Genomic DNA, 14976 nt, shown 5'->3' with positions numbered 1-14976 from the left:
GGGCAGAAAAACCTAAATCCAACTGCTAGTTCCAACTTTAGTAGACTTATTGACTTGGTGGGACTTATATAAGCATTGACTTATCACTGAGCTACTGATTCAATGGGTCTACTACATTTGGGACTAGCAATTAGATCTGTTTTGTGTATTTAAGTCCTACCCAATAGCCAGAATCCTGTTGGGGTTTTATGGTGACGTACGTGTAATTCAGGAAACTGCAGTGGCAAATTGTTGCTAATTAATGAGTTGCTGCTTACTCTCCTGGTTGGTTGACAGCATAAATCACCAATAGGAGGAGAGTTTTAAAGGCCTGATCCAGACTTCAAGGTGGAGAGTTCATTCTGTGCAAGCTAGATATTCTGAATCCTCTTATTATTGGTGCCCATGACCTAACAACTGCTTGTGAAAACTGGGGCATCTTTCAAAGTAACTCTGAATGGGGTGCTATAGATCAGAGTTGGAAAAGAAACAAAAGAGCACTCCCCTTTGACACACTGTGCTCAGGAAATTATATGGGCATGCACAGAAGAATTTCTTCTACAGGTCTCCCAATGCAGTCAAAGCTATGATAAAATAGTGTTGGAAATGAAACATCATTGATTCCTACACAAACATCAGTAAAATGTTTATTAGTTTGAGAAAGAAGCCAGATCTGGTTAAAGATACATAGGGCTAAATCCAGCAGTTCATCTCAGCTAGAGTAGACTCATTGAATCAATAGAATTTGCATGGATTTTATTCCATAGATTTGATGGGTCAACTGTACAGTAATTGGATTTAGTCCACCCTTGTATGTTCCACCAGCAGTGACTATTGCATATGGCCATAGGCACAATGTGATCTGATCAGAGACTTGGACCACCATTTATTTCATATCCAAGATGCTTTACTGCTTTTTGGAAAGTGATGCAGAATGACCCAACCTCAGAAGGGGACACTCTGCATAAGTTACCGATCTTGTTTTTACCATCTTTGAATGAGGAGACACAATGAGAAGAGGGATTCAGATAATCTGGAAGCAGGTGGCTGGCTGGGTCCTCATATAGTGATTAAATCTTTCTCTTGAACACTGTAAATGTTTGTGTGTAAGAGATTTACTAGTGAAGGTCAGAAATAGCTGTTCCACAAGGCTGGCTCTTGCCTTTATCCTCAGCCCATTGTCAATGACTTCCTTCCTTCCTTCCTTCCTTCCATCCTTCCTTCCTTCCTTCCTTCCTTCCTTCCTTCCTTCCTTCCTTCCTTCCTTCCTTCATTTATTTATTTATTTATTTATTTATTTTGTATACAGCTCAACATAGTGGCATGTGCTATTCAGGGCAGTTAGCAGGTTGAACTTGATTACTGGTTTAATTAATTTGACTGTCCTGTGTATTTGCTGGTAATGATCAGGCTTCTCCAGTGTAAACTCGGTTTAAAAAATTAAAAATAATCAGAAAATGTTAATATGAATTGACTTTGTATATCTATTTAAATATGTTTTCAAGAAACGGTAACATTTGGTTTGTTTCTAACTCTGCATCTTGCCATTGTAGTAATGAATGAGCTGCAAAAGATAATTATACGATGACCAAAATCTTGTGGCTTGGTGTAGTAAATTGCACTAGAGTAGGCTGTTTGTATCAGTTGGGATTTGGTGAGTGAACTCCTCCACAACCTCCATGGATTCAAATGGCCCTACTCTGGTTGTAACTTACTTTAGCAGATTGTCACAGTTACACTAGGCTCATTTGAATGAACTGCAAATATGATGCACTAAACCACCATTGATTCAAATGGCCCTACTCTAGTTGTGACTTGCTATGCTAAGCAACAGGATTTTGTCAAATAGTAGTTTATCGGCAGTCATCTTAAGCATTGCCTTTTGTAAGCAGCAACTGTTGGTTTTGCCTAGTACTGTATAGGTAGTTTCCATAATGAGCATATACAGTATTATAGAAGAATACTTGCTCATGATGGATGCTGCTTATTTGGGTAAAAACAATAGTTATTTATTACAAAACTACAGAGCTAGTTAAGCTCAATGGGTTTGAGTGTCTTTGCCAATCCCCCACTGTGACTCCCAGGAGAGAGGCCAGCTGAGACCACACAGACCACTGTGGCTGCTGAAGTTATGTGCCCCACCAACTGTGTGGTGTTGAACAAGCTGCACTCGCTCAGAGAACAACCAGAAGGGGAGATGGATAAGCCACTGGAAAACATAGGGGGTCACCATAATTGACTTGATGGTACATTACTATTATTATTATTATAAAACAATAGGGTGCTACATTATGTTACATCCACAATGATTCTGTGTCGCCTTTCTCCTTGGCAGAGGAGTGAGTATGTTTGCCATGCTAACTGGCACACTGCCGTTCACTGTGGAACCCTTCAATATCAAGCAGCTACACCTCAAGATGATCAAGGGCGAGATGAATCCCATCCCACCCAACATTTCCACAGGTAAAATCATTTCTGGATTTCTGTTTTGCACATGGAAAACAACCCATCCCAAAGGAAGTACTTCTAAGACCCCTTGCTTTCACAGGGAGAGAACCCAGCTCATTCTTAATTCTCCCACCGACATCAGTAGGATAAGGACACTGAACACTAGCTGAATTGTACGTATCATGTATAATGTCCTCAGAATACACAATGTGTGACACACTGTCCCAGTCACTAAGCAATGACAAGAACTGGGCAGCCATTTGTGCAGAACTGTTCCTCAGCGGAGTGGTTGCTGAATGCGGCTGACCTCTCTCTTCTGGGTTAGCTTAAGTTCACAGCCATCCCCAAACACCTCTTAGCCTGTTTAGCCCAATGTGGGATCAGGTCACAAATTTGTACTCAGAAAGAGTGACGTGATATGCCTTTGTCCAACTCTGTGCATCTGCCTTCCTGCACTGATCAAATTACTGTGCAGATCGGGTCAAACTCAGAAACAAAGAGCAGGTGAGTGGTGCTTGCCTCCTTTTAAGTTCCCAGTTGTCAAGGCAAAAAAGCTAAGCGTGCATATGTCTCAGCTATGACCCACCCAGAGGTTTCACACTGCTTGCCAGTCACGAGACCAGTTGCTCATGCCTCTCTTTCCTTCTGGACTGGAAAGATAATGTCAGATTTGTGCATGTATTGTCTATGACCGTGGTTTCCAAAATTGAGTCCCCAGATTATCTTGGACTACAACTCCCAAAAATCTTGGCCAGAACAGCTATTGGTAAAGGTTTCTGGGAATTTTAGTCCAAGAACATATGGAGACCCAGAGTTGGGAACTATGGTTCTAATGTAACTTACCTGGATACACAGGCCATGCAGCTCTTTGTTTAAATTTTAAGGTATCCTGACAACAGCTTAAATCCATTGTGTGGTTTTGAAAAATATCCACTGATCCATTGGGCTAGGTCAGGATTTAGGTCACGCTTAGTGTGATCCACTGAAATCAATAGGACCTAAGTTAGCCATGATAATCTTAAAACCTACTGATTTCTATGAGTCTTCTCTAAGTATGACTATAATTTTCTGGGCATTTAAAATAAGGCTTCCTACAAAGAATTATAAGAATCTCAGGTAGATATTTAAAGCCCACTCAATGAGAATTTTTTTTAAAAAATCTCTTGATACTTCTATACCGGTTACAGTGCAGAAGTTCATCCATATGAAATTACAGATTTTTGTCCCTGTTGTAAAATTAGCTGATTTTTTTGTGGTTAGGCAGAAGAGGTTAGAATTTGCCTTGTAACGCATGGATTTATTAGCTTCTGGGAAGAATATCAAAAGATTTATGGGTATTATGCAATCAGAAAAATTCAGAGCAACTGGCCTGATCAGTTATGTGTTTGATGTTTATTAAGAGACAAGTTTCCAAAATACAAAAAAAAGGACAGGGCTCCTAAACTTTGACAGTTGTACAGAAGATATAGAAGATACAGAAAAAAACATTTGCATCCTTGAGTCAAATAACAACATAACACTTTTTAAACATTAGGAACATAGGAAGCAAATTCTGAGCCTGTCTAGCCCCAATCCTGTTTTACTCAGTGGTGACCTTGGCTTTGGTTGTGCACGTGTAAATCAGGAGTCTTCACTAAAGATGGAAATGTCTAGAGCCTAGAACCTTTGCCTACAAACTAAGCATGTGCATTGCCATTAGACAAAAGTGCAAAAATGGGCTAAGTTAGAGGTGCTTTTGTGATTCTGGAGAAACTATGGAGCAAAAACATCCTTCAAAGATCATTTGACATTTGTAGGGTTAAAAAATTAGTCAGTGATTTCTATTGAGAAAAGAATAAAAATTAAGGGGAATGTATGTTGGCAAAAAAAATGGAGGGGGAGAAGGGAGAGAAAGGCAAAATGTTGCTGCACTTTAAAGGCTTACACATGTATTTCAATGTATATTTTCATGAATCAAAATCCATTTATTCAGACACAAGGAGTGCAAATACATATACGTTATATTTATTCCCTTGATGGTGGGAGTCATGTCCAATGAAGAAACAGATAATAGTTTGTCAATGATTAGTTAAACGCAGGAGTGGGATTATCAGGATGTTAATTAGCAGACCACACTCAGGGTGATAAACTGTATGCAGGAAGATTTGACTGTCACATGAATGCTAAGAGCTGTTTATGGGACAAATGTCAGAGTCTGTCAAGGGAGGCCACTACTTTGTATTTATAAGACATTACAGAAAGTTGGGTTATTGATCTATGCAGTGTGCTAAGAAGACTTGAAATCTGTTTAGCCCCTTGTAGAAAACAAGTGACAGATGAACCACCTCAAATAATCAGATTTGGGGTGGGGGGGAATGGGGTGTTTCTTCAAGTGCTAGGTCTAAATCCCCATGGAAAACAGCTTGGAATATAGCCTTTTGCTCCTCTCCCTACTGCATGCTTCCCCAACCCGTGCTGTTCTATTTGAAACAGTAGCATGTTTATCTGGGCTTCTTGTCTAATCATCAAGGTGAGAGTAAGCTGGCATAAACTTTAAACTGGATCATTTATGAAAGATGGTACTAGAGACATGCTATGGGATTTATGGAAGTATGATTAGGAAGTGAGCCCCGCAGTGCAGTGGTTAAACTGCAGTACTAAAAGTCAAGCTTTTGTTTACAACCTGAGTTTGACCCCATTGGGTTCAGGTAGCCGGCTCAAAGTTGACTCAATCTTCCATCCTTCTGCGGTTGGTAAAATGAGTACTCAGGTTGTGGATGGGGGGCAAAGTGCTCCTTACATAATTATATTGTGAACCATCCAGACAGTACTCTGGCACAATGGGGCGGTGTGTAAGTTCAAGCAACAACAACAGTAATAAAAGTCAGACCTTCTGGGTATTAATAAGAAATCACCTTTGTTTGTAGAAATGTGCATGTGGAAACCAGAGAAAGAAGGTGCTGTGACAGGTGGGAGGGAACAGTTTCTCCATTAGAACCCAAACATTCACCAGAGTTTTGGCTGCCAGTCTGCTGATACCACAATCAGGAGTGAGGCGATTATCTGTGTCATGCATTATGTCATTGTTAAAGGGGAGGAGCAAAGATTCTTCCTGTTATTGCTGGTGAAATCTGGGGAGGGCTGCTTTGAGATAAAAGCAATAACTAATTGAGCAAATTCCTACACAGGAGCTGTTCGCTTTATACACTCCTTACTTGAACCTGATCCGACTAAACGACCTAATATTAAAGAGGCAATGAAAGATAAATGGCTGAATGACAGTAATAACAGGAAACCACTGAATCCATCCATATATAAAAACAGGTAATTATTTTCAACCGTTTACTTTCATATCACAAATAGCATTTCCTCAACTTCAATTTAACAAATTGTATTCTTTACTTCCTTTTTTCTTTTTTGAAAAAAAAAATGGACCTAGCTTAACTATCCAAAAGGCAATCTGAAATCATTTAACCCTTTTCCGTTCAGTCTTCTGAATGGAAGAAAGAAAAGGCTGGTATGATAATAAATTTCTTCTGTTCTTCTTTATCTTACATTTGAATCTTTGGCATGTTTGCCCATGAAGAGAACATCCAGAATTACAAGCTTTATGCTACAAAACATAAAGTAACAATACAAGTGGTATTAGAGAGGCAGTCAAATATTCTCAGATTGCAGGTGGACTTCACATTATTGTATTTTTCTTCATGCAAAAATTTATCCAGATCTAATACTTGGTTTTTTGCTGCAGTGGAGAAGGGGGGCAGAGTCCAGCCTACTCTTCTCCCTTACATTCTGTGCTCATAAACAACAGGGCTTTCTCTGTGTGAGCCCCCCAATGATTAGAAACCCCTTCCAGTAGATCTATATGTTGTTCCTTCAACTTCAGTGGCTGGGCAGGCTTTTTTTTCTCTTCATGACCATCTTTGACTGATGGCATTTCAATGTGAATTTTGGACATCCGATTCGATGTCTGTGATCAGCTGTAATTTTTAGCTTGGTTCTCACTTTTGAAAGTTGCTTTGGGAAGATATAGCATCTCTGTGTTTCATAAGTATTGTTTTATAAGTATTAATACTTATAAAAATATATGCAAGCAGTGGGAGGAATGTCATAATAAAAGTTGTCATGTATGCATTACACACAATGAGAACAATGACATGTAATAATAAAGAACATTAAAAGGCATTGTCTGTGTGTGCCTGTAAAGACAGACTGACTGGCTTAAAATGCCTGAGCAAATAGAAAAAATTTGACTGGGTGCCAGAAGGATTGACAGGTTGGCATCAGTTGTACCTCCATTCAGATGTTGTTTCACAGACATTACATCATAACACAGAAAACTCTGATGTATTTGTCACACAAAAAAGTAGAAAGTACTTTTGAGGATCAAGCTACAGTGGGGTCTCTACTTAAGAACTTAATCCGTATTGGAAGATAGTTCTCAAGTTGAAAAGTTCTTATGTTGAATCTGCATTTCCCATAGGAATGCATTGAAAACCATTTAATCCGTATCTGCTCTTTTCCGTCCATAGAAACTACAGTGGAACCTCTACTTAAGAACTTAATCCATTTTGGAATGGTGTTCTTAATTTGAAACGTTCTTAAGTTGAAGCAAAATTTCCCATAGGAATGGACTGAAAATCAATTAATCCGTTTTGGCTGGTTTTTTGTTATGTAGAGGTACGTTCATACATTGAAGCATTAGTTCCCATAGGAACTAATGCAAAGCTGGTTAATAAGATGACCTAAGGTTAAAAAAAGAGCAGGAAAGGTTTTTTTCCTGTTCTTATCTTGTATTTCTGTTCTCAAGTAGAAGCAAAATTTAGCAAATGGAGCTGTTCTTAAGTTGGATTGTTCTTAAGTAGGGACGTTCTTAAGTAGAGACCCCACTGTACACAGCACATTAAACGAGTATCCTGCAAGTTTAAAAAAAACCCTCTTTTTTACTTAAAAGCAAGCACACCAGTGGAGGGTGGTTTTTGCTATCTAGACATGCCTGGGGAGAGAGTTTAACTTTAAAAAAAGATGAGAGATTTTTTTTCTACTGTATGTGCTGGCCCAGTCTGGATCAGAGTCACTCCCACTGATTGTAAAAAACAAAACAAAAACCACACAGCTGCATACTATGTGTGTTTGCAGTTTGATCCTAAGGAGATCTTATCTGGCAGAGCGTCAGACAGGCTGGTACTGTATAGGGAAAACGATCCTTTCAGATACATCACCCTCAAGTTATTGCAAACCAACCATTCAACTTTGCATGTTCCCAGCTGCAATCTGAAGAGATAAAATTGAGCAGCCTAGTGTTCTTTCTTTCTTTCTTTCTTTCTTTCTTTCTTTCTTTCTTTCTTTCTTTCTTTCTTTCTTTCTTTCTTTCTTTCTTTCTTTCTTTCTTTCTTTCTTTCTTTCTTATTCAGGAACAGTAGCTGAAATTCCAGGAAGTACACAAATGTTTATATGGGATCACAAACATCAGGTTAAAATTGTGGTTTATGTTACCTACTGTATTTTACTCTGATTGATAAATAAATAAATAAATAAATAAATAAATAAATAAATAAATAAATAAATAAATAAATAAATAAATAAATAAATAAATAAATAAATAAATAAATAAATAACCCCCCCTCCAAAAGTTACAAGACTCCATGTTTCCAACTTACATTTATGGAACAAACAAAAGGAATCTTTCTAAAATGAACTTAATGCTACTTTCCTGAATGGAAGCTCTTTATTTAAGTTTTATCTTAAGTTCATGAACACTTTGACAGCAGAGCTTTTGATAGTGGTTACAAGGAACTAAAGGTGATGTAAAGTTATATTTTGTTACCACTAGTGCCAGAGTCTCTCAGCTCGCATGGCCAGTTCCTTTTGAACAAAAGGTTGCTTCCCAACACTGCTATGTATATACCTTCTCCTTCCAGAGTTTGCTCTGATGAACTGAATCCTGTTGTTTTGAGTTACATGACAGAAGGAATGGCACTCAACCTGTCGAATATCATCAATGTCTTGATAAACAATAAGCCATCTTCTACAACAGCAACCTACTACTTGCTTCTGAAGAAATTAACTAGATATCAAAAAGAAAACAGGATAACAAAGGTAAGACATGAATTAATGAAGGGAGTTGGTGAATTTGCTTGTTGCAGCTCTGAAAATGTCAATAACAGTATTACAAAATTTTCAGCTGGTCTGGATGGTCTCCTGGAAGCTTATCATTCCGTGGCTAAAACAAGAGAAGGGTGAGCTGATTAAGTTGCTGTGGCCAATTGATGGTTGCCTACTGAGCTTCAATGTAGTTATTTGCAAGTAACGTAATTCCCTGGCTGGCACCCATTTCTCTTTGGAGTGCAACGTAAGAGTGCAACAAAGTTAGATTTTCAAAATAACATAATTAATAGGTCATGATTTTATGGTGTAATGAATAATGCCTTCTAGTTTTTTCAAGAGACATTTCAAAACATTTTGACAAGATTTTTTAAAGGTTTTATACCATTTTTTAAACAATCTTTTCTTTTAAAAAAAAAGTAACAGAGAAGAAAAGGGCAGCAGAATAAATAACTTATAGCCTGTTACTTTTCCATTCTTTGAATGTGTAACAATGACAGGTTACTTTTCAAACACAGTAATGAATAATGGAAACAAATGATATTAACATTTCTAACACTGGTTAAGCAAATGTCTGAATAGGATTTCTGACTGCCTCCCTGACTTCCTCATGGAATATGGTTTGACCAGATCTTGCCCGGACAAGTCTTTCTGCTACCCATGATCAATGAGACGTAGAAGGAATGTCTCAAGATTCCCCACCCCCATCTCTGCCAAAGCACGTGGAGTTTAGTCTGTGAAATTTGCCAGGAGCTTGAGATAGTCTCAGTGGTAATCACAACTGCTGTGATTTCCTGGAAGCCCTGAAGTGGTGGGCTATCCCCCAGAAACAAAAATGCCCAGGCAATTCCCATTTTTTAGATATCAATTTTGAGTGCCATGAAAGGTCGGCAAACTACAAATTATTTAATTTGTTTTTATTGTACTTTTACTACCAGGATGGTTATGTTGATGAAGCAGGATTTTCTGCTTCGTAAAGCAAAATAACTTGAGCACTATATGTACCTTGACTAGGTGAGTGTGTGCATATGCTCGCATGTATGTCATTCCTTAGTTTACATCAAGCATTGAAATGTTTTGGATGGCCTGCCAATGCAGGAGCAATCTCTACCAAAGTAATATAATCTATGCTGGATGCCAAACCTGTGCATTCGATAATTTCTTGCACATTTCCTCCCCATTCACAAGAGCGCATGTGATTTAAACTGAGATATGGAAATAAACAGATCATATCAGGTGCCCAGGGATAGAGTAAATGGGGAGGAAACCCAAACAGCTATGACCTGGGAGTGGGAGTACTATGTAATACCCCAATTGTGTGACCTATTGACTCAAAGCCCACACAACTGTCCTTCCATAACCACACATGCTCTGTTCTTATTGTGCCCTTGAAATGTTTTCTAAAAGACAGAAGGCAGATCAGTCCCAATTTCTTTGTCTTTTATTTGGGCACAGTGCTAGTTGGGAGACTTCTACATACCTCTAAAGTGGTGCCCCGCTAGACGATAACCCCACAAAACAACAAATCCACATGACGATGGCTTTTTGCGATCACCATTGCGTTTCAGTAAATAGTCTTTCCTATGGCTGATTTTCGCTGGATGATGTTTCGGTCCGTGCTTTGCAAGCTGGGGTTTTTTTTTGCGGGGGGGGGGGAACCGATGCTTCGCAAAATGACAATTTTTACAGGTGATCGGTGGCTTCACAAAATGGCTTCCCTATGAGCACCTATGGGTGGCTTCGCAAAATGGGTGTTTTCGGGACCTATGCTTCGCAAGACAGCAATTTTTACAGGTCGCTGAAGCAGAATGCAGCTACAGCCTTTAGGCAGAAATTTCCCACAATCAACTGCAGTGATTTTGGAAATAAAACTTTTCTGATTCCCTTCCCTGCTTTCACAAAGGTCTCAAGGCTTCTGCTAGATCCATTTTGTAATGGGGAAGCCATTGGGAGTTGCAAGATGGGAAGAGATACATGTTGTTTCTGGAAAGCACTGTCACCAGTAAATTCATCCTGGTGGCAACACAGCAACCTTCAGAAATCAAAGACTCTTGGTCCCTATCCTGCACCCCACAACTGTCTCCTCGTTATAAATGGGATTCCATTGGAGCCTCAGGACCATCAGAGAAGGAAATGGAAATGTTTTATTTTTGAAAAAATCACCAAAGCTGAGGACATTGTCAGCCTTGTGCAGCATAAATTAAGGGGACAGGGCTTCTGCCCTTGAATAGTTTAGTTGTAAAACTATTTTGAAACAACGGGATTGAAAGCAGCACCCAAGTAGCAGTAAATTGAAGATGCCGGCCACAGGGACTAGCGAAACATTAGGAAGAACAACCTTCAGAACACAGTCAAAGAGCCCGAAAAACCCACAACAACCATTAGCAATAAATTATTTGAACCCATCTCACATATTTTTTAATCCAAGCACCCTTGCTTTCCTAATTTATGATAAAGAAAACAACCACAACATGCATTTTTATATATGAAATTCAAAGCACATATTGCATCAGTCAAGTTTGGAACATGAATTTAAAATTGAGGAAAACCTTTATTCGGTGACAGAGCACAAGGTTTCAGTTGGAAAGTTTCCGGTTCCTTCCAAAGGAGCAAATGACAATTTTTATCTTTATGCAACAAGTTACTGAGCTGTTTGATATTACTCAGGACAGTATGTATGACACAGAGGTTATTTTTTTTCTACACAAATTATGTAAACAGTTGCCTTGCATTCAGTTTGCTGAGTCTCCCTGGTTTTTTTCCACAGTACTTTGTGAGACTCTTACTCATTATTGTGTTATTATCTGCATAATTTTGGAAATGTTTTAATCATAGTGACCACTGTCCTGTTGCTTATGAACCACATCTAGAGGAGTCAGTTCTATATGTGTGTCTTCTTGCTCTGCCATCTGTGCAAGGGGAATGCAAGAGGAAGTTCCTCGAACATGGATATTACTGTTCTTTTCACAAGAACAAGCTCCAGCTTGCAATGCTGCATGATGGAGACGACTAAAGCAAATGTAGAGGGTTCTGGCCATGGAGTTCTTGGGCCTCATATTTGACAGGATTCTTGTCTACATGTGCAGAGTTTGGGATATACTTTAAAAATAAACAAATATAATGACACAGAGAAGCTTTTCAGAATAGCATCTTGCTACCCCAGCTTGAAGCTGCAGCATTTCTTTATATTCATTCTTCTAAAAGTAAGCTCCCAAGCTCTACCTGTGCATGCTTTTTCATATTGAAAAGCCTTGTTAACGTATTTTCATGTAGGAAAAACAACATACATAAAGCAAGCTTCAGCTGCAGTAGGAACATGACATGTTTTTGACAAAAAAAATCCTCCTTATCTTTGTTGTAGGCTTTCAAGACATATATTTCATGTTTAATTTTAGCCCTGACCTTTTAATGCAGAGATACAGGGTTATGAAATAAAAACAAAACAAAAACCCACTGGATTAGAGCAAAATTTGCTTTGAGTCAAATTACTTTAGACATTTTTACATTTTCCCTCCTTTGGTAATCATCACTGTTAGGGGCTAACAGTTTGGCCATAAACAGTTTACTCAGGCAGACAGGAAGCCAAAACCTAACTTTTAAAGTATAAATGGAGTTTGAAATATTTTACCAAAACCAACATTTCTTAGACTGGGAATACACATTAGAATGATGACTCTGGAGGCAAAATATATTTTGAGTCAGGTAAGTTTGAGTCATGTTGTTATGTCTCTGTGCAAGATTTCAGTACTTTGCTATGGTGTATTCAGTCACAAGGAGTCATTTCTGAACCTTTCCAGACAATTCAGGTATCTCCTAAGTTCAGCAAGGGGGGAAAAAAGAGGAAAAGTTTAATTCCATGAGGTACCCCACAGCATAAAACCAGCTCACAAGAGTACTTCCAGAAATAACTCTTATGACAAAAATTGTAAGAGGAGACAGAGTTCTAATTCCAAGACCTTAGACATTTTGTTTTTATTATTGCCTTAGGCAATAATTATATATGTCAGGGTTCAGCAGCCATTGCCCTTAGATAGTGGGCTTTGGGAGTGGTTTCCTTCTTGTTTACAGGATCTTTCAGATATGTTACAACATAGCTGCTATGTTTCTAAGGCTTGCTCGATATTTGCTTATTGTCTAGTATCCTAGCACAATGAAGGGGTCAAATGACAGCATGTGAAATGTGTTGCAGAGTTTTGAATTTCTGGTAAAATTCTCTTTTTGGCCGTGCAATAGAAGTACAGAAGTCCACAGAAGAGAATAAGTACAAGTTCATCAGATAGCTCACCCCTTTCTCATTAACTGGCACTTAAAGTCTTAATAACTCACTCTGAGACATTTGCGGGATAAATAATAAAAAGCGTTTCTTTACTTACAGTTGCTTGAAATTACAGACTTGTGCATGCTGCTTTCTTTATTGCACATATACTTAGCAACCAACTGAATTGATCAACAGGGGAAAAAACCTGCCACCAACAGACGAAAGAGCAGGGGAAGGATTACAAAGCAGAGAGGTGGGGCTGTCTTGAAAATAAAGGTTGGATAGTTCTGGTTAGTGCTGGATAGACAGTCACCCCAGCCCTGAAATATCTCTCCCAGTCACACAAACCACAGACAGCATGCAAGGTTGCAAATGAAACTCCAACACCCCTTCTCAAACTCACAGGCAACCACTCTCTTGAACACCCATCTTACTGTTCTGGAAGCAGTCTCTCAGAAGAGACTTGGTCAGGATACCTGCTGTCATCTTTGTCATGTGACAATAGATCATCCCAACGATCATCTCATTTCTCGGTCAGGTCATGCACCAGGTGGTATCTCATGCCAATGTGTTTGGTGCATGCATTAATTTTCTCACTTTGCAATAGCTTGCTGCATTTCTGGTTGTCCTCTGTCACATGGATTGGCATCTCTTCATTTATCCCAAAATCATTGAACAGCTTCTCGAGCCATAGCAGTATTCTGTATGCTTCAGCTGCAACAATGAATTCAGGCAGGACTACATCTGCCAATTGCAGATATAGTCCCGCTGGTGCTGCACTGCCTCTCCCCTCAGCCAACCACTCAGCAGCTGAACGGGGAGACTCCTCTTCCCACTTCCTCACCAGAACGGTGGGCTGTGGGGAGAGGCAGGGCAGTGCTGACAGGAGTATATCTGTGATTGGCACTGCTACTGCCATTGGACGCACGTGCTGTGAGGAGCCCAGTGAGTGAACTGGGCTGGTTCTGGGGGAGTGGGAATGGACCGCTGTGGCACCTGTGGTGTTGAGCTTCATATTCATATCCCCCAGGATACAAATACAAAGCTTCCATGTCTACTTATGATCTGTATGATCCTGTCTGCCCTGTCTGCATCAGTGTATCCTACAAGCTGTGGGTTTTTACTAGCAGGCAGTCAACTTAAAGTCCAAAGTCCCTTTCAAGTATCTAACTACCCTTTTTACAGCTGTCCAATCTCTCTGTGTTGGCAGACTAAGACCTCAGTCCCATTACCAATGGGATTGAATCAGATCTAATATGTTTTAATGCATTTTTAAAAATATGTTTATGCGATATAGAAGGAAGTGTGGTTTTTTTTCTCCCTGGACTCATATCATTCTGTTTGGGACCATCTTACTTTAACTTCTCTTTCTGTTAACATGGATGTTTTATTAATCAACTTGTCCATGGTGTACTCCTCTGTTGGGGGAAATTGCTCCTCATTTCTCTGTTGCAATACTAGTTCTCCATGTGCATGTCTCTGTGCATGTGTTGGTCTCTCCTCCACTGGGGAGGGAGGAAAAGTGGGTAGGAAGAAGGTCCTTTGTTCGCCTGTCACAGATTCTTTAGCTTGGCAGAGAGAGAGAGAGAGAGTCATTTGTTTGAGATTGTTTGATCCTACAAATAAAAACCACATGGATTCATGTTTTTGCATCGCTACAGAGCATTCGGAGCAGGTGGACAAGTCTTGTGGTTGCTCCTCCTGCTCTTCCTCTTCCAGGTGTGGAAAGAATATCCTGATTTTGTATACTCCAGGACCTTGAGCTAAAAGGGGGAGCTGGTTTCTCCTCCTCTTCCCCTGCCTGATCCTTGGGCACTGAGCTCTTTCTCTGTATGTATGTTTCCTCCCCAGTTAAAAAGCAAAGCATAAAAAAATTGATTCAACTGACAGGCCAGTGCATGCACAGAGAAAGCTGGCCTGGATCCTGGAAGAGAAGCTGGGCTGTTGTCTCTGAAGATGGCAGCTGGTGGAGGAGAAAGAGGAGGAGGTAGCAGGATCACACAGGGAACCAACAGGGGTGGTGGGATGTGGGCAGGAGATGATCCATTTTGCTGAAGCAAAAAGAAGCACTGAGTGGAAAAAAAATTAAGGTGTTTTGTTTGCTTGTTTTTGCAAAATGGCTTGCTCAGAATGAACCATGAACCAGCCTGGATTGTTGTTTTTTCGGTTCGTAGCTTGGTTCATGCTCATCTCTATACCAAATT

At 39.5% G+C, this 14976-nt stretch overlaps 1 protein-coding gene across 1 annotated transcript in view; it reads left to right on the top strand.

Moving 5' to 3' along the window:
• The window catches only part of LOC110079002 (uncharacterized), a 41515-nt gene that overhangs the window by 13515 nt on the left and 13024 nt on the right, over positions 1 to 14976 (top strand). Inside the window, exons 5-7 of the mRNA XM_020794130.3 lie at positions 2315 to 2442; positions 5595 to 5730; positions 8331 to 8508. Coding sequence (XP_020649789.3) covers positions 2315 to 2442; positions 5595 to 5730; positions 8331 to 8508 — 442 coding nt within the window. The remainder of the gene's footprint in view (positions 1 to 2314; positions 2443 to 5594; positions 5731 to 8330; positions 8509 to 14976) is intronic.

Source organism: Pogona vitticeps, chromosome 1 (genome assembly GCF_051106095.1).
Source record: "Pogona vitticeps strain Pit_001003342236 chromosome 1, PviZW2.1, whole genome shotgun sequence".
Classification (NCBI taxonomy): Eukaryota; Metazoa; Chordata; class Lepidosauria; order Squamata; family Agamidae; genus Pogona; species Pogona vitticeps.
Note: the sequence above shows the minus strand (reverse complement) of the source record. Positions and strands in the feature narration are given on the sequence as shown.